The following is a 16,436-nucleotide window of genomic DNA, read 5'->3' as shown; positions in this document are numbered from 1 at the left end:
GTTTTGGCGAGTTCGGGTAATACTCCGGTGGGCGACCGACGCTCCGGCGGGGCCGATAGCAAAGTCAAGCCTTTTGAGATGCGTCTGTTCGCCGGGACTTGAGCTCCCCCGCATAAAGGACCCGAGTTTAATGTGGAGTCCCGAACTTCCATATATAACAATGGGGTGTGGGGTGATCATGCATCACGGCTGCGAAGATATTCAGTGACTGCGCGGCAAGATGGGTCTCGTCGAGAAGTTCCTCCCTAAGGATGACCGGTAAATATGTTCTTCTTTTCTGGTTTTATCAAAAGCCCCGACTGATATGTTTCCCAGCTTTGCGGCGCTGCTGTTGTATGGCATGGTTTTCTCGACCTGTTTCAATGGCTACGATGCGGGTATCATGACGGTCATCCTGGCCGACAAGCAGTTCATTCAATACTATGGCATCAACGATAGCAAATCTGGGCTGGTGGCCACTATTCCCTGGGCAATGACAGGTGACTTAACTCCGTAATATCCACGAGATGGCCTTATCACTGACCAACCCAACCAGGCATTGCGCAGCTCTGGCTTGGGGGCACGCTGGCTGGCTGGCTCGGCCGCCTGTGGGCGCTGCGACTCTCTATCTGCATCATGATTATCGGAGTGTATGTGTGTATTGCTCATGCTCGAGTATTGTCCTAACTGTAATACAGAGTGGTCGAGGTCGTCCCCAACAGCTTCGGCGTCCTCATCCTGGGACGTCTTCTCACGTAAGTGATGTGTTCTTCTCTATTCTTTCTTATCACGCTAAAACCAGCGACCAGAGGTCTGGGCTTCGGCTGCGTCTACATCGCAACAAACCTTTACGTCGCGGAATGTGCACCCACCAAGCTCCGAGGCAGCTTCGTCGGTACAGTCTCCCAATTCGGCTACCAGCTAGGCACACTGATCGCCTTCTGGGCCGGCTACGGCATGTCCTTCCACAAATCGCCCTACAACATTGCCTGGCGTGTCTCAAACATTATTCAGATTCCTATCGGTATTGCTTTCATCTTTGTCTCATTCTGGTACCCCGAAAGCCCACGCTTCATGCTGGAGAAGTACCCGGAGACGCCTGAGCGTGCTCTCAAAGTGCTCAGTCGGCTGAGGTCCGGCGCTCCAACTGATGAGCGTGTTCGAACCGAGTTCCACGAACTTGTTGCCTCGTATGAGTTCCGTCGGAGATATGATCCGGGATATATGGGTCTTTTCAAGAGCAAGAGCATGCGGAAGCGTCTTGCGTATGGATTTTACGCTGCGGGTCTTCAACAGGTTTGTTTCTTTCTCGCGGGAAGTAAAGACAATGTTGACATTATTGATTTAAGTGCGGAGGTATCGCTTCTCTCACTATGTATGCGACTTTGATCTACCAGAGTCTCGGATGGGACGCGGGCTCGCAGGCTCTCTCCATCAACGGAATCCAGGCCGTCCTACAACTGCTGATCGTCCTCGTGAATACCTTCACCGTGGAAAGGTTCGGCCGACGAGGTCTTCTGCTCGCCGGGTTTTCGATCCAGTCCCTTGCGCTTCTCGTCATGTCGTGTCTGACCACCGCATTTCCTACTAACGACAACAAGCCTGCCGCAGTCGTGGAGGTGGCTATGCTCTTTATCGTTGGTTTAACGTATTGTTGGTCGAACGGCCCCATTGCTGCGACGGTGGTGTCGGAGATTTTCCCTCAACATGTTCGGGACAAGGTGAGTCCGGAAAAACATATCGAGATTAGATTATTGCTGACACTCGATATTAGGGGTTCGGTCTCTCCATGCTTGGTCAGACTTGCTGGCTGATTCTCCTCACGGAATCGTGGCCTGACTTCAACGCCAAAGTCGGTGGACACAGCTATTGGCTACTCTTTGGGCTGAATGTGGCTGCCGGGGTGGGTGTGACGCAATAACGAGGACAATTTTCAGACTGCTAACCATCTCCATAGATTTCCGTATACTTTATTCTCCCCGAAACCAAGGGTATCTCTCTTGAGCGTATGGAAAAGATCTTCGGGGGCCTGGACTTTGTCGAGGCCGGAGAGCATGAAACTGACACGGAGAAACGCGAGGCCTTGGCCCTGGTCACCGAGGGCGAGAAGGCACCAGCTGCGCATGTAGAGAATGTCTCTAGAGATATTTCTTCTCAGGGACCGGAGAGATCCCCTGCTTGATTGGCTATAGTTTTCAGGATCTAATGTCACGATCTATTGATGAGAATTGTTTCTGACGCGGGTATATGGGGTGATGACCACCAGAACATTAAAATGCAGTCCTAAAACACCACCATGATTTGTCGAATGCAAATGCGCCTTGCAATAGAAATATGCGCGCTTTTCTGCGGATGGGATCTCCCACAAATTTCAGAGCTCGTTCCCAAACTTTCAATCCTGTCAAGTTTCAGGATTTTAGTTTGCATGAGGATTCAAAATTGCGAGCTCAAGAAACACAGTCCACTTTTAGTCATAGCCGCGCTCTTGCAAAAGGTTGCTCAATTCAAGATTCCCAATCAAACAAAGAGTCCTCCCAATAAGTGAACCGGTTGCTTTGCTGTCAGGCACACTCTCAGAGACGGTCACATAGATTCCATAGCATCCAGAGGAATTTACGCGAGGATGGCTGTGAGCCCGTCAAGGCGAGGCCGTTCTGCAGAACCTCTGGGTTTTGTGTTTAATGGTCAGATTATCAGGCCCAGCCGATCCATAGTAATAAAGGATTTGCCCCAGGCCACAATGTGCATGCTCGAGAACGCTTTACCTCATCGATGGCCAAAGATGTCTATTTCGTCCTCGTCATCTTGGTCCTCCTCGTCATCGTCGTCCCGGCTGCCATCTGATTCAGCATCGGACGATTCACCACCGTCCTCTTCGCTGTCGGTGGCTGACTTTTCTGACTTCTCATCCGCCGGTTGCGATTCACCACCAAGGAATCCATACCGGTATCTGAGCTTCTTACTCAAGAAGTTCAGTGCGCCATAGTCATTCTCGCTAGTAGTCCTCGACAGACCGCCGAAGAATGGTAAGGAGGAAGGCTTCTCTGATTCACGTTCAGACGGCAGACCGAAGTAGTTCGTGACTACAGGCGAAATAGCGCGGTCTCGTGTAATGCTGTAAGACGAAAATTGCCCATCAGGGCCCGCGGATAAGCGGGTTCCGAGATGTGGGCTTGGGATCGAGGTCGCGTTGATGCGGAATGCTGCAAGCGACGAGGATACTAATTCATCATTTGTGGTGAAAGATGACGCTCGAGTTCGAGGTGGCAGGCTGCCAACGGCTTCTTCTTCCTCAATGGACTCTGGCATGTCCCCCTGCAGAAGTCGGTGTTGTGCCGTATTATATGACTCGCATCTGAGTTCGATTAGCTGTGTTCTGTTGGGATTCAGGAAATTGCACTTACAAGTCACATTTTAAGCCCAACCAATGGTACTTGACAACTGATTTCACGCCGCAGTCATTGCAGTAGATGAGACTTCTGGTATCCTTGAATTCAACAGGCATGGGTTGGCCCTCGATGGTGCGGTCCAAGTTGCGAAACGTTGCTTCCATGTTCGTGATGGTCTTGCTGCATATTGGACATCGGAACGAGCTCTTGGAGTATTCGGAAAGACATTTGGAGTGAATGCTATGGCCGCATCGCATGACAACCACGGTTTCCGGAGAAGTGAACATATAGTCTCCACAGATTGGACAATCGCACTGGGTAGATCGTTCAATACACCGATGAGTGGTCTCGATCGAGATCGGCAGGCAGACGCAACATCTCTGGTCTCTAGTCAGCATCATACAAAATACAAATTTCCCGACACTTTACCTTGCAATGAAAGAAATCCTTGCCAAGACCCTGTCCAATCCGACATATACCACAATCACTGCAGTGGTAAATGCTCTTCTTGCTGTCATTGTCCCACAGCTTGCAAATATCGCAGTAGTACTGAGCAGTTTGCTCGCCGCATTTCCTACAATTCTGCGCCGCTGGTTGGGCATGTCCACAGAGCATGCATAGCATATTTTCAGTTTCCCGGCGGATGAGATGATGTTCTTCGACCTCGTCATGGCAGAACCGGCACGTATACCACTTCTTGCAAGTGAAACACTGCAACTTGACATTTCGCTTGTAGTGCGGACACCCCAGGCAAGCATCTTCCAATTCTTCGGTATCAAGATCCTCGGGGCATGTTTCACCGTTTTCGCCGACTGGAGATTCGGGCTCTGCCTTGGGCGCAAATGTGGGCTGCAAATCCTCAGCAGTGAGGGATAAGGGACTTTCATGGACCGATTCTGTCATTGTGGGTGTCGTCGCAACGGGGTCCGATGACCGCCTGCTCGAATGAAGCGTCGAGGCGTTGGCTCGGTCCGTCTTTGGTGAACTCAGCGGCGGAGAAAATGGTCCTAAGGGGGTTGGGAAAGCTTCTCGGGAAGAATTGTAATTCTCTGTCATCAAATCATGGACCATGTGTGCTTTCTCCGCGTTGCTGAGTTCCAGGTCTCTGATTGCGTGGATCTTCTTTCGCAGCGCACCCATACCATCGTCCGCAGGAAGCAATAGCTGACCCATCTCGTCCAGCACAAGGTTATTACTAGATACTGAGTCACTTCCGGGAGGGGCTATTGACTCTGGCGTGGCATTTTGCGCAGGCTCGCTAGGCTGTGCAGCTCGGGGCTGTTCAGACCTCAGGTCGATGGTCGTGTGGGTATCCCGTTGTGTACCTCCGGGGTCGCCTGTAGTAGCCGGTATGACTCTCGGCCATCCGGTCGACCCCGGCTCTAAACTCCGTCTGTCCATATCTTTCGGTAGGGCCGGGAGGAATGCAGAGCCATGCAAACAGCGTGCATCTCCGATCCTCGATTCTCGCCCCGGGTAATCTTGGTTTGGCCGGAGGAGTTGTCTTTCTCCGCTCTCGCTCGAGGAAGAGTTCGTTTGCGGGGTGCTCGAAGGAGGGTCGGTCAGGTCGTTGGTGACATGCGGACCGGGGGAGGCGGGCTGGGACGGAGGGGGTGGTTGGCGGAATCCAAGCTCGATTAGCAGCGTTGAGAGTAAGCTGCTCATGAAGGGCAGTCAAGAAGTTGTCGTGGGCTGTTTGTTGCTGCTGCCCAGGGACATGTGACGTCTTGGGACTGCTGAATCAGCATCACATGGCCTGGGGCACATGATGGTGTCCAATCTGCCATCCAGGACTAGGCGTACGTTGTCAATAGGAGTATGTATCTTGATCGAAAATCTCTCTCTCCTGCCATGTACACCAGCAGGTCTGCGGACATGGAATCGGCACCGCTTCGTTCGAGAAATCATGATCGACGGCGGCCCGCTCGTACCGGGGATGCGCCTGATTGGTCCGCTCGTTTACAATGGGGTGCTTTACGAGCCGAGAGATCGTGCAGAGAGATATAAAAGTGCTCCATCAGAAGTCGGGTCTACTTCATTCCATTTCTTTGCAAGGTCCACGGGTTTATTGTGTTCATCATGGGTGGCCGAAACGATCCTAAGAACGGATGGTAAGTGCCCGGGATCTATCTGACGATTGCCTTGAAAGATCTGGTCTCTAACCTCGACAAGGTGGATAGGTCCGCCGGGGAATCAAGGTAATGCCAACAATGCCCAAAGCAGAATCCGATCTCGAATGACACCCAGCCTCTGCAGTCCTGCCCAGCCCTCAGCGTATTGCGAGCTACGCCCTCTCGCCGAACAGGCAGCGGCCGATGGCTGGCTGGGTACACGCAGCCATCTTCAACACTTTCCGTCGATTCAGACACCAGGTCTTATACGTGGTGCCTCCGTTTGTCATTGCCTTTGCGACCATGAATTGGGCGAACGAAAGGTAAGGCGCAATCCGCGATGGGGTTATAAATTGGCACTGAACCGTGGCATCACAGGAACGAATATTTGAATTCGAAGGAGGGAAGACTAGCTCAATCGGAGCTGAGATGACGTCGGTAGCAGGGAGGGAAGTCTTCCTCTGGTGATCATGACCCCCGCGGGCGATCAGCACTTGTATTGATAATGAAATGCATATTCGAATCCCCCTGGTGGTACATTCGTAAAGCCGACCTTGGCTGACGGAGTGATCAAAAAAGACAAAGAAGCCTGTGTGGTCGTACTTGTCCATCCTCCCCTGGCCATTGATGAGTCCTTGGCGTCGGACCCGTCGTGTGGGCAGTACCCCTTTGGGCAAGCTGCTTGGTCACATTGGATGTCATGTCCAAGACGAGGCCCAACAAGCACCTTGTCGTCACCAGTTGTAGTCAGGCAGAACCAACCCGATTCCGGTCCGAGGTAGGCAAACGTGCTCATCACCTGAGACACGTCCCCAAGCTCTGGTTCAGGAGTTCCAGGGTCGAGTTGAGCTGCTCATAGGCACTTTTCCGCAAGGAATGTTCCGAGTTCCCGAGCCCTAGGCTTCGCAAGCTAAAGAGGGTGTCAGGCGCCTTTCCCCACCATTGGGCTGCCATGCAAAGACGGCACTTACACTTTCGACTCTCTGCGGGCCCCCGGCAGCTCCCAGTATCTGCAAAACAAGATATTTTTCACAATCTTGTGCTCCAGCCCCGTGGTCCGGGTCGCTCGTTCGAGGAAGAGGAGGGTGTTGGCGATTCTTGTGGGATCAAAGTCCTCGATCGGGGAGGAGCGAAAGCTGTTGCGCATCGTGGTGCGTAGGACATGGCGGCCGGGGACCGAATAGCGGATGGCCTTCAATGCCTGGCGAGAGAGGTGATGATAGGCATGCAGCACCGCTCGCTGGTCCAGCAAGGGACTACTGGGCATGATTCGTGGTGGTCGTAAACCACCAGAGGCCCCAGAACACGCCGAACAAGCAGACGGGTAAGCTAACCCTGATCGGGCCGTAGTTAGTTGGTCACTGGGTTTGGGCCGCCAACATCAGTTCCGTATCTTATCAGTGACCTTGCGTCTTTCTTCCCCCCCCACCGTCTTTTGCATCGCTTCCCTCCACTCCCCGTTTACTCGGTCTCACTTCTTCTTTTACGTCTTTTACGCTGCCATCTGCATACCATCATCGTCATGTGTTGATGCCACATCCTCGTCGGTCAGGTTAGACCCGACCAGAGCAAAAAATGGCCAGAGTGCTGCGAGGCCCATCGGCGCGAGCCAGGCGCGCTCCCAGTCGGGCAGCCCAAAGGAAGGTCCGAACGCACAAAGTCGTCCTGGAGTCGGTGACCCAGCAAAAGAGAAAGCTTCTCAGTGTGGTATGCTCTTGCGGCGTCTCGGTTCGTGTGGGCCATGCTGAACAACCCGAACAGATCTCATTCGAAGCCAAAGCACCCCGGGGCTACACCTTCATTCCTGCGGGCAACCCGCGTCTCACCACGGCCTGCAAGGAACGATGTCGAAAAGAGGGCCTCCGGATTCTCGCGGTCACGGTAAGGCACAAGATCATATTGCTCATATCGCTTCTGGAATGCTGCTCATCTTCTGCGCCGTTAGACCACCCCACATCACAACACCCACGGCTTGTCGCAGCATGTCCACCGCATAGGATACCATTTCCCGAGCACCGTTGTTGCAGCCGCCTGTCTCGAACTGGGAATGCATCTTACACGGTCCGGGAAGGCGTTTCCCTTGCAAACAATGGGTAAGGCGAAAGACCGCAAGCGAGCTGACTCCGAGGTTTCTGTTTCTCAAATAACTCTCAATACGGAGGCACGAGATGTTCTGAGAGATCTTTTCCCTAACATCCCGGCCAATGATCTCAACCAGATCATCAAAACCGCGTTTCAAAAGGTGTGTCGGTGAGAGCTCCCTGCGGCTTTGGCATCTCTAATATCGGTGGTGGCCAGGGTCAAGGCAAAGTGGGAACGGCAGCCGAATTGCCTCTGGCTCGCAGAGCCCAACTCGCCGTAGTTGCGCACATCCGCCACGTTTATACCGCTTACGATTCCCTTCTGAAGACCACCTCATTCCAAGAGGCTCGGACCTCCGTGGAACAACCTACTCTGGCCAAGCTTGTGGAATGGCGCGGGGATGATGAGAATGGCCGGACTGCGCTCGAGGATGTTTTCCGCGAGGTGATCGTCATATCAGATGACGAAGACAGTGAAATGGAGGAAGAGGTTTCTCGTCGACCCGGTAATCGGGACTACAGTGTGGAATTACTTTCCAGCAATGCTCGGATCCACGAGATCCATCCCCAGCCCGCTTCCACCGCGAAATCTACCTTGGATCCTACGCGGGACTTGTCAGACGAGGAAGCCCCCCCTGGTTTCCGGTTTGTTACAAGAGTACCGGCAAAGAATGCCATCGACCGTCGGGGTTTTAGTAGATACAAAGCATGGGACTGTGCTCTTAACCGCTATCGAGCCGGGGCACATAGTGCTGAACAGGTCAGACTTGCTCCGACTGAGCATCGGACACGGCTATGTGACGCTCGGCAAGTTACTGCCCAGGAAACAGCAGGTCCCACTAGGCACCGGAAGGCTGCCAAGGCTTCTCCCAGGATTATTCCAGCTCCAGGCCCCGTTCACAACCGGGCACAGGGAATGCCACCTGCTCCAGTCATGGACCGACAGGCAGTGGAAAATCGTGTGAGTGCTCAGGAGGCATATACCTCCATGGACGGTCAACGAAATCCCTCAAATCACGGGTCGTCAGGAAAGGGAAATACACTAACTCACATGAACACCTACAAATCTCATGCTTTGGATGAGGTTGCCCGGCATTACTTGTCAGATGGCACTGCCTCGAAAAGGGTTCCAGTTTCTCGACCAGAGAGATTGCCACTTCAGTCGGATGACAGAGCAAATGCACCCGTATTTGTGAGCGGTCCCAATGAACAGCTCCAGGGTAGCGAGATCCAATCTGGCCTTCGGCCGCAGTCTGCCAATTTCCATCGTGCAAGATCCGCGTTGAATCCCCAGGACTCTGTGCTGCCCTCGATTGAAACTCCTTGGCCCCTAGAAACCAGGCGCAGTGATGGCCGACTGGACTACCTGACGAAGAGGATGTCTGGTGTCTTGTCCCTTCGGTCAGAAACACCGTCTCGTTACCACGGACAAGGTTTCCATCCGGACCAAGTTGTTGCTTTAGATGATAACAGCGATCAAATCCCCAAAAGAAGGCGATTGGCGCATCATGGTGTCGTCCCTCATAACGATCCGCGTCCAGATCCTCGACATGCGAGACCCGTTGGGCCCTCTGGTGCTGAAAGGCCTCCCGGGGATGGATATCGCCAGGATGAAGCCATCCCTCCACAGGATAGACTTCAGATGCGCCGGGATCATCTGCCAGTGAAGCAGACTCGTCCTGTAGGACACTTGTCGGAGAGGAATCCGGACCCTTATGCTCTACGAGGTAATCCAGATGACGGGCCAACGATGGAGCGGAAGCGTCTCAATGATCCACAGCGTATCCCCGTCCATCACCTCCAGCCTGGTTACTTTGTACCCCGAGATGGTCACGCTATCAGGCCTACCTTGGATGCTAGCGCACGCCATGCTTACTGTGATGATCGTAGTCCCCATCTGGGCCATGAACAGCCGTGGGTCTCTTCACGCCGAGGCCACGTTGATGACGCACTTCCTGTGCGCAATGACAACCCCCCAAACAGGCATATCTACGCAGAAGACTTTGTCCGCCCCGTTGGTATGCGTGACCCGGATCCGTATCAACATGTTGGGCGCCGTCCTGGACCTGAAACTAGCGGTCAGCATGACCGTGCTAGAGTCGCTGCCCACGATGCAAACGATCCACCCCAACCCCGATTTGTTTCTGATCCACATGGCCGAGTATCCACGGGTTCCCGGGTGATACGCAGTGCTCATGATCCTACTATCCTTCATCCAGTAACAACTGCTGCGGATCGGCCTCCTTCGGAGTATCATGAACGACGACCTGGCGTTATTTCTGCTCGGTAAGCCACCAGCATCCGTGGTTTTCGTCGACATGGTTGGAGAAAATCAATCGGGACGAACTAATACATGCGCAGGCGCTACCATGATCCTCCTCGCTCTTCCCAGATCCCGGAGCAAGACCGCCCTGTCTATGTCCAGCGAGTCGAACCGCATACTCCCACCTACTCTGTTCCCGATGGAAGATCCGTCGTGATCGTGGATTGAAGGTTGTCAGGATCTTGTTGTTGTGTTTTGCATTTTCACGGTTTTTTGAGTACCTACATAGTCCTTCCATACCCCATCTGCATTCCGGACTATCGGCGTTACATATTCCTTTTTTTGAATGAGTATCATTGCCGACTTCCAGTCGTTGGCATTTCTATCTGTCCATCATATATCGTTCGTGTATTCATCAGAGCCCGCAGGCTGGAATCAACCATAGAACCTCTCCCTATAGCCCGTATATGCTGCCAACTGCAGCGATGCTTTCTATGTTTTTTTTTTTTCGCCAGTCCGATGCCGACTCAGACAGCCATCTCCTGCCCATCCGCCTCGCCACTATTAACCGTCTTCCCCGTCTTTTTGATCTTGTCCAGCACCGTCTCATACGACACATCCGGCCCGGTGTTAACGGTCGCAGTCTGAGACTCGAGACTGACGTCGAATTCCTTGACGCCTACACCAAAAATCAACTTCCGCTGCGGGCTGACAAACGCGCTGCTTGCTTACCGTCCAGCTTCTTCAGCACGCGCTCCACGGCGCCGGAGCAGCCGCCGCAGGTCATGGTCACGTTAAACTTATACATGTGGTCCGACATGTTATAGGAATTATTGTTGTGTTGCGGGTGGAAGAGAAGGTGGGATGATGGAGATCGGGGCGGGGCGGAACAAAGAAAGAAAGAAAGAGGTGAGGCGAGGTGATGATTATAAACAACGGAGACAGGCCCATTTGTAATGCCATCTATCCCTTTCTTGAGCCCTTTCTGCGATTGGTTTGTCTCCGATTGGCTTGCGTAGGACTCTTGACTAAAGAATATTAATAGGTAATGGGAACGCCTTAAAATGCTTCTTTCTTTATGTACAATACATTGTGGCGAAAATGCCCCAGCTAGAATCCCGCCGCTCTCTTCTTCTTTTTCTTCGTTTTGCTGCTGGCCTCACGCCCTCCGAAATGCCCGCGCTCAATCTGTGTCATCGGCTCGTCGAGTGTCGGCTGGCTGCTCAGCAGCTGCATGCGCGGAGCCTCGACTTCCCCTTGCGTGCCCCAGCTGCGCACCATCCGCGCCGCCGAAGGAGTGGGCTGGGACGAGGCAGCCGGCGCGATGTCCTGTTGTGATTGTGATTGTGACCGTTTCTTGCGCAGCCGGTTCTTGGGGGTGGTGGCCCGCGACGACCGTTGGGACATCTCTTCCTCCAGCATCTGGGTGGTCCGGGTCCAGGTGTAGTCGGCCGGGTCGCCGCCCAACTGCCAATGTGAAAGGAGGGTTGCCACGTTCGGGGGCATTGAGCGTGGAGTGTCGAGAGTCGTGAACGAGGAGAGGCTACTGTATATAGGAACCGAGGCCTCTGGCTGCTCACCTGGGGCTTCGTTTTGTGGGGTCGCCGGTCCACGGTCTGTCACTGGACTCAGTAGACCGTCCACCGTGCCCTGGCTGAAAGGCTCATTTTGTGATGTTGCCGATTCTTCCTCACCGGCCTGGGTTATGCGGCCGGAGGGTAGAGAGGCTCGCGTATTGGACACCCGGATGAGGCGCGATAGGAGGAGATCAGTCGCGATTCCACGGATGATCTTTTCTTTCATAATTCTTGTTCGTACGGGGATGTTCTGAGAGAGACTGGACACCCAGTCATGGACCAGTTCATCATACGACTTCAAAAGATCCAACTTGGAAGACTCCTCTCGTGTGCCAGTGGGTTGGCCAACGAACAGGTTCGAAAATCTCTGCGGTAGGGTCATGAACTGGCGTTGAGTCTCAGCGTCCGCCGTCTGAGGGACCAGTGTTGAGATGAGACGTCCGAGATCCCGAGCATTTTCATCGATGTCGTCAATCAAGGGACTTCCATCGTTGAGCTCAAGCCTGGCACTGATTAGCATGATATCCTCGGGTGAGTCTATATAGCGGCCTTACATAGTTTCACCTCGCTCTTGATCCCTCGCGGCCTCATCCATAACCCGATTCGGAAGATTATCAAGCAACTGGCCAAAGGTTTTGTTTTGTGGTCGCTCATTGTCCTCATTTGTTGCACCTGCTGACGCCTTGCCCGCTGCAACGTTATAGATCGGCACTAAATCCCGAGACTCTTGGAGATTGGGGTCGTAGAGCATTCGGTGAGCCGTGAGCTGTGAACGGCTGCCGAAAGGAGCCACAGATTCATCCCAGTCATCGACCACAAACTCATCATCGTCAATATTTTGTTGTTTTCGCTGAGCTCCGGGATGGCGCCTCTTTATCCGAAGCACATCACGCTCAGAGTACATGTCCTCATTATCCGTAATCCGTCGAGGGCTCGTGAAAAGTGACTCGTGAAGCGCAAGATGCTGGTCAGCCCAGAAAAGCTTGAAAAGCCGTAAATCAGGGTCGTGACCTGTTCGGCTCATCGGGCCCGGGGTATGAGCAACTTCTCTAAACACAAAGGTAGAGTAGTGCTGGTTGTCCTCGGGAGACGGCATTTGCAATAAAACAGGATCCGGCACGGATACTGGCTCTGTTTCCTCTTCCACTGGACTTGGACAAGAATAAACCTGAACCATCTCAGTAATCCGGGAGTACAGGATGAGATATAAATCTGGGAGTAGGCGCATCAGCACTTTTGGTTTGCAAACTCAGTCGACAGGGAAAAGAGTTACCACGGCCCATCAGCACGTCGCAGAGACGCAGTGTCGTGTCCTCTGGGTCTCGAAAATGACGCCAGGCAAGATGAGGCTGTATAGAGGGTGGTGAATCCTCTTCGTCTGGTAGCATAGCCCGGGCAATATCAAACCACAGTACCCGAGAAGTGGTGAGTACAAAGAACTGGGAGGAATGTTGGGGGCTTCTTTGCACATCCAGCACCCACTCGGACTTCTTTGACAGCCCCAGTTTTACTGCTCTTGAGCGAACCTGTTCGCCCTCCATTCGATAGAGCGTGGTGCACCTGCGATCGGAGACAAGGAGCGACCACACATCACCGATCCATTCAATTGACGCCCATCCATCATGCCGAGGACAATTGGGGCTATCTTGGTAGTCTGGCAAGGGTGGTAATGACCCTGACTTGATAAGAGTAACGGGCAAAGTCCTTCCTCCTCGTCGCTGGCGACCCTTGATCTCCCAGACACTCCAATTTCCCTGGGTATCAACAAGAGCGAATTGCTTCTGGTACCAAGGATTAAAGGTCACATCGGCATGAGCGAAACCGCCGGTGACCGATATTGAGACCTCCGACACGGGATTGGCATCAAGTCGGGTATTGCGTAAAGGCACGTTGCTTTCTGCTGGATAGCCGCCATGAACGTGCATGGGCACTGGTTCGCGGTGATACAGCGGGTGAAAGATGAAGGTCGACTCTACGAGGCGCACGGCCATCCAGGTGGCTTTCTCGTCGGTAGATCGTGCAAAGCAGACTTGACGAATAGGCGCGCCGCCTTTTGACCACTCAGTGGTGTCTGACCCGCTGAGGGATGGGACGCGCAACTCCAGTCGCTCTTGCTTCAGGACCTCAATATCTTCCACCATTCGTGAAAGGAAAATGGAGTTCCCACATTCTCCGGAGATGGCTACCGCGATAGGAACCTGGCGGTGGCTCGATTCTTCGCTTCGACAATCCACGGCATGACCGACATCGAGAGTTGAGGAGACCAGAGGGTCGTAGTTGTCGGTGGCTGTCGCAACCACTCTAGAAATGGCCTCCTCGCGAGTCGAGCTCGTTAAAGACCAGGCTGCAGCCAGATCGGAGTGTGTCTGGGGGATTATATTCCGGTCCACCCTGCGCGGTCGAGAGAGTGTCTGCTCGGTAGCGCTTCGTGACGATGGCACTCGTGTCTTGGTCTCTCCGGTGTACGAGATCACGGTAGCTACATAAATGTTAGCGCCACACACACTGGCTTCCAAGGACTGGAATGGCTTACGCCTCGCCAGAGTACGCGAAAAAGACCATGTCTGGACCTCTGGGAGGTAGACTGCTCGTCCCAAGTGCCCATAATGCAGAGCACTTGTAGAATGTTCATCCATCGGATCGCAGTCGGATTTTCGCGAGTGGCGGAGAAATCATATCGGAAAGGCCGAGTGACAGGGACTCAGTAGTAGTATATACGCGGCATGATGGTCCAGAAGGAAGAGAGGGTTGCAGTGTTCCGACTCGAGGATTAATTTTCCCGCTTATCGATAAGGATCCCGTTGCGCCGCAACAACACCGCGTTGCTTCTCTTTTGACCCTCTCCATCTTCACCAGAGTCACCCCCGGATTACTGTCTGCAATATGGCCGCCTCCTTCGAACCATCGCTCTCCACAAGCGGCATGCGCCCGCCGCTCGCCTCAGCCGACGCGCCATCAATGGCCGATTCACTCCCCAGCATCAACTTCGGCTTCGAGGACCTGCGCAACCGCATGGCCCAGTTTACCGCCAAATTCGACGCCTTCATCGAGCGTGGCCGGAAGCAGGTCTTGGAGGAGCGAAATCAATTCCACCTCAATCTCGCCGAACTACAAGGTAGGTTGCCCTGAGCGAGGAGAGGGGAGACAAGTATTGACGCGCCATTTCCAGAGGACGAGCGGATGCGCCAGCGAGACATTGAGATTCTCACCCTCAAATCCCAAACCCATGAGCAAACTCTCCAGAAAGAAGCAGCCGAGGCGGCGGAAATGCACGCGGCCATTTCCTCCATCACGATGGAACGCGACTCCCGCCTTGCGAAGCGCGACCGGCTCAAGCAGCAGATTGCCGAGACGCAGAAGGCGATTAATCAGAAACTCGAGGCCCAGAAAACTCACGCGAAAAATTTGGATGCGCAGTCGCGGCTCAACCTGCCCGAGCTGGAGTTCTGGCAGGATTACCTTTGTTTACGGATCGATGGGGCCGGCCGGGATGATCGGTTGAAGTTTGTATATAATCATCTGTTGGAGAAGGACTGGGAGGCGGAGGCGTGGTTTGAGCTGGGCACTGCCAGTCGTGACTACGAGGTGTTTCGTACGCGGCCCAAGCTGGACGCGGAGGCCTTGGAGCGAGAGGTGGATTTGGTCAACGAGGATCGGGACTTTGGTGCGTTTCTCAAGCGGATGCGCAAGTTGTTTGTGGATGCGTTGAATTAAGAGGGTGGTAGTCTAGTGTTTTCTTGGGGGTTGAGGAGTATGGAATTGTATGAGTTTTATGCACAATCAGTCATGTCCCTGGAGTTCGTCAGATGTAGTTGATTTTGATCAACCCCCCGTCGCCTCTCGGTAGAAAGATAGACTGCGGTTGGCCCCGGCGGTTGCAAATCCTTCGGTTTTTCCTGTCTTGGGGAGCCACTTGACACTCCAGAGTGCTTTCTCGGTCTCAGAGTGTGTGGCCACACATAACTTGGTGTCGATTGACCAGACCTTGACTTTTCCATCAAACGATCTGGAGCCGATGTCAGTTCATGGACAGAATTGAACAAGGCATTGGTGACTGACCCGCTGAGAAGATATTCGCCGGTGTGACTCCAGGCTAGAGACATGATCCACGCGGAGTGGCCGGAGAGGTTGGCAACTTGTTCACCGGAAGATGTATCATACAGCACGATGACCTTGGAATCACCAGCTGCCGCCAGCAGCTTCCCACCGGGCGAAAAGGACACCGCTCGGACGGGCTTCACCAGACCTGCATCCAGTTAGATCATTGCATGTCTTCTTGATGGAGTCGGGGGTTGCATACCCGACAAAGAAAAAGGCATGCGGCCGGTTTCCGTGCTGAATATGTAGACGGCACCATTTTCGTGCCCGCTGGCAATGAACCGGCCATCCGAAGACTGTATGGACGCGTCAATGAAAGAGAACCACGAACAAGGTGGAGTGCAAGACGTACCAGGTCGATACAGGTGCCGAAGCTCCCTTTGGTTTCGTGGTCGCGTATTTGAGTCCCCTCCGCATTCAAGTCCCATACCTTTATGTGTCCGTCCTGCGTGGCACCGGCCAGGTACTGTCCATCCTGGGACAAGGCGATCGCCCAGGCATCCGCCGCCGTCAGATTGGCCGTGATGACACTGTCTGCGGACCAATTACCCTCCTGGCAGGACCAGATCTTTATATCTCCCTCAAAGCCAGCACTGGCCGCCCGTTGGCCCTTGGTGTCGGTTACAATATGGTGGCAGCCTACTTTGTGGGCATCGTCGATGGACTGCACGAGCGGGAAATCGGTGTCGGTGGTAGAGTGGACCTTGAGCGATGATGCGCCCGAGGCTGATAGGATATGCTTGTCAGTTACGGCCAGGGAAAAGATGTCGATTGGGTGCGCTGGACGAGGTCAGTCATGAACGTGCACCGAGGGTTGAGTGTCTCCCCACCATTGTCTGCCGAGCCCCACGTCAGATATTGTTTAGACTGTCACGATCAGCTGTGGGTGCATGCGCACTTATGATCTAGTCTATCTTACCATGTTGTGTTCCACCCGA

At 53.7% G+C, this 16,436-nt stretch overlaps 8 protein-coding genes across 8 annotated transcripts; 3 read left to right on the top strand and 5 right to left on the bottom strand.

Annotated features, from left to right (window-relative positions):
• Nucleotides 1-220: 220 nt before the first annotated feature.
• Nucleotides 221-2,161, top strand: PFLUO_LOCUS4242 (uncharacterized protein; the record flags this gene model as incomplete). Its single annotated transcript, XM_073781573.1, has 8 exons — nucleotides 221-258; nucleotides 316-479; nucleotides 536-629; nucleotides 678-734; nucleotides 789-1,275; nucleotides 1,329-1,700; nucleotides 1,754-1,882; nucleotides 1,937-2,161. 8 exons carry the CDS (start codon nucleotides 221-223, stop codon nucleotides 2,159-2,161), a joined length of 1,566 nt encoding a protein of 521 aa, XP_073638314.1.
• Nucleotides 2,162-2,745: 584 nt separating this feature from the next.
• PFLUO_LOCUS4241 (uncharacterized protein) lies at nucleotides 2,746-4,271 on the bottom strand (the record flags this gene model as incomplete). Its single annotated transcript, XM_073781572.1, has 3 exons — nucleotides 2,746-3,334; nucleotides 3,384-3,748; nucleotides 3,798-4,271. 3 exons carry the CDS (start codon nucleotides 4,269-4,271, stop codon nucleotides 2,746-2,748), a joined length of 1,428 nt encoding a protein of 475 aa, XP_073638313.1.
• A 2,003-nt stretch (nucleotides 4,272-6,274) lies between these two features.
• PFLUO_LOCUS4240 (uncharacterized protein) lies at nucleotides 6,275-6,746 on the bottom strand (the record flags this gene model as incomplete). Its single annotated transcript, XM_073781571.1, has 2 exons — nucleotides 6,275-6,389; nucleotides 6,451-6,746. The coding sequence occupies 2 exons, from the start codon at nucleotides 6,744-6,746 to the stop codon at nucleotides 6,275-6,277; spliced, it is 411 nt and encodes a 136-aa protein (XP_073638312.1).
• A 308-nt stretch (nucleotides 6,747-7,054) lies between these two features.
• Nucleotides 7,055-9,743, top strand: PFLUO_LOCUS4239 (uncharacterized protein; the record flags this gene model as incomplete). The annotated part of the gene is made up of 5 exons (XM_073781570.1): nucleotides 7,055-7,186; nucleotides 7,241-7,360; nucleotides 7,425-7,721; nucleotides 7,778-9,389; nucleotides 9,451-9,743. 5 exons carry the CDS (start codon nucleotides 7,055-7,057, stop codon nucleotides 9,741-9,743), a joined length of 2,454 nt encoding a protein of 817 aa, XP_073638311.1.
• A 607-nt stretch (nucleotides 9,744-10,350) lies between these two features.
• On the bottom strand, nucleotides 10,351-10,643 carry PFLUO_LOCUS4238 (Cytosolic copper metallochaperone; the record flags this gene model as incomplete). Its single annotated transcript, XM_073781569.1, has 2 exons — nucleotides 10,351-10,502; nucleotides 10,556-10,643. 2 exons carry the CDS (start codon nucleotides 10,641-10,643, stop codon nucleotides 10,351-10,353), a joined length of 240 nt encoding a protein of 79 aa, XP_073638310.1.
• A 290-nt stretch (nucleotides 10,644-10,933) lies between these two features.
• PFLUO_LOCUS4237 (uncharacterized protein) lies at nucleotides 10,934-14,036 on the bottom strand (the record flags this gene model as incomplete). Its single annotated transcript, XM_073781568.1, has 4 exons — nucleotides 10,934-11,903; nucleotides 11,955-12,546; nucleotides 12,674-13,879; nucleotides 13,934-14,036. 4 exons carry the CDS (start codon nucleotides 14,034-14,036, stop codon nucleotides 10,934-10,936), a joined length of 2,871 nt encoding a protein of 956 aa, XP_073638309.1.
• Nucleotides 14,037-14,283: 247 nt separating this feature from the next.
• PFLUO_LOCUS4236 (kinetochore-associated Ndc80 complex subunit spc25) lies at nucleotides 14,284-15,114 on the top strand (the record flags this gene model as incomplete). Its single annotated transcript, XM_073781566.1, has 2 exons — nucleotides 14,284-14,515; nucleotides 14,570-15,114. The coding sequence occupies 2 exons, from the start codon at nucleotides 14,284-14,286 to the stop codon at nucleotides 15,112-15,114; spliced, it is 777 nt and encodes a 258-aa protein (XP_073638308.1).
• A 108-nt stretch (nucleotides 15,115-15,222) lies between these two features.
• PFLUO_LOCUS4235 (Ski complex subunit Rec14) lies at nucleotides 15,223-16,420 on the bottom strand (the record flags this gene model as incomplete). The annotated part of the gene is made up of 6 exons (XM_073781565.1): nucleotides 15,223-15,406; nucleotides 15,460-15,646; nucleotides 15,701-15,794; nucleotides 15,851-16,278; nucleotides 16,329-16,365; nucleotides 16,418-16,420. The coding sequence occupies 6 exons, from the start codon at nucleotides 16,418-16,420 to the stop codon at nucleotides 15,223-15,225; spliced, it is 933 nt and encodes a 310-aa protein (XP_073638307.1).
• Nucleotides 16,421-16,436: the final 16 nt, after the last annotated feature.

This window comes from Penicillium psychrofluorescens, assembly GCF_964197705.1.
Source record: "Penicillium psychrofluorescens genome assembly, chromosome: 3".
Taxonomy (NCBI): Eukaryota; Fungi; Ascomycota; class Eurotiomycetes; order Eurotiales; family Aspergillaceae; genus Penicillium; species Penicillium psychrofluorescens.
The sequence above is the reverse complement of the archived record's forward strand: the minus strand, read 5'-3'. Positions and strand labels throughout refer to the sequence as shown.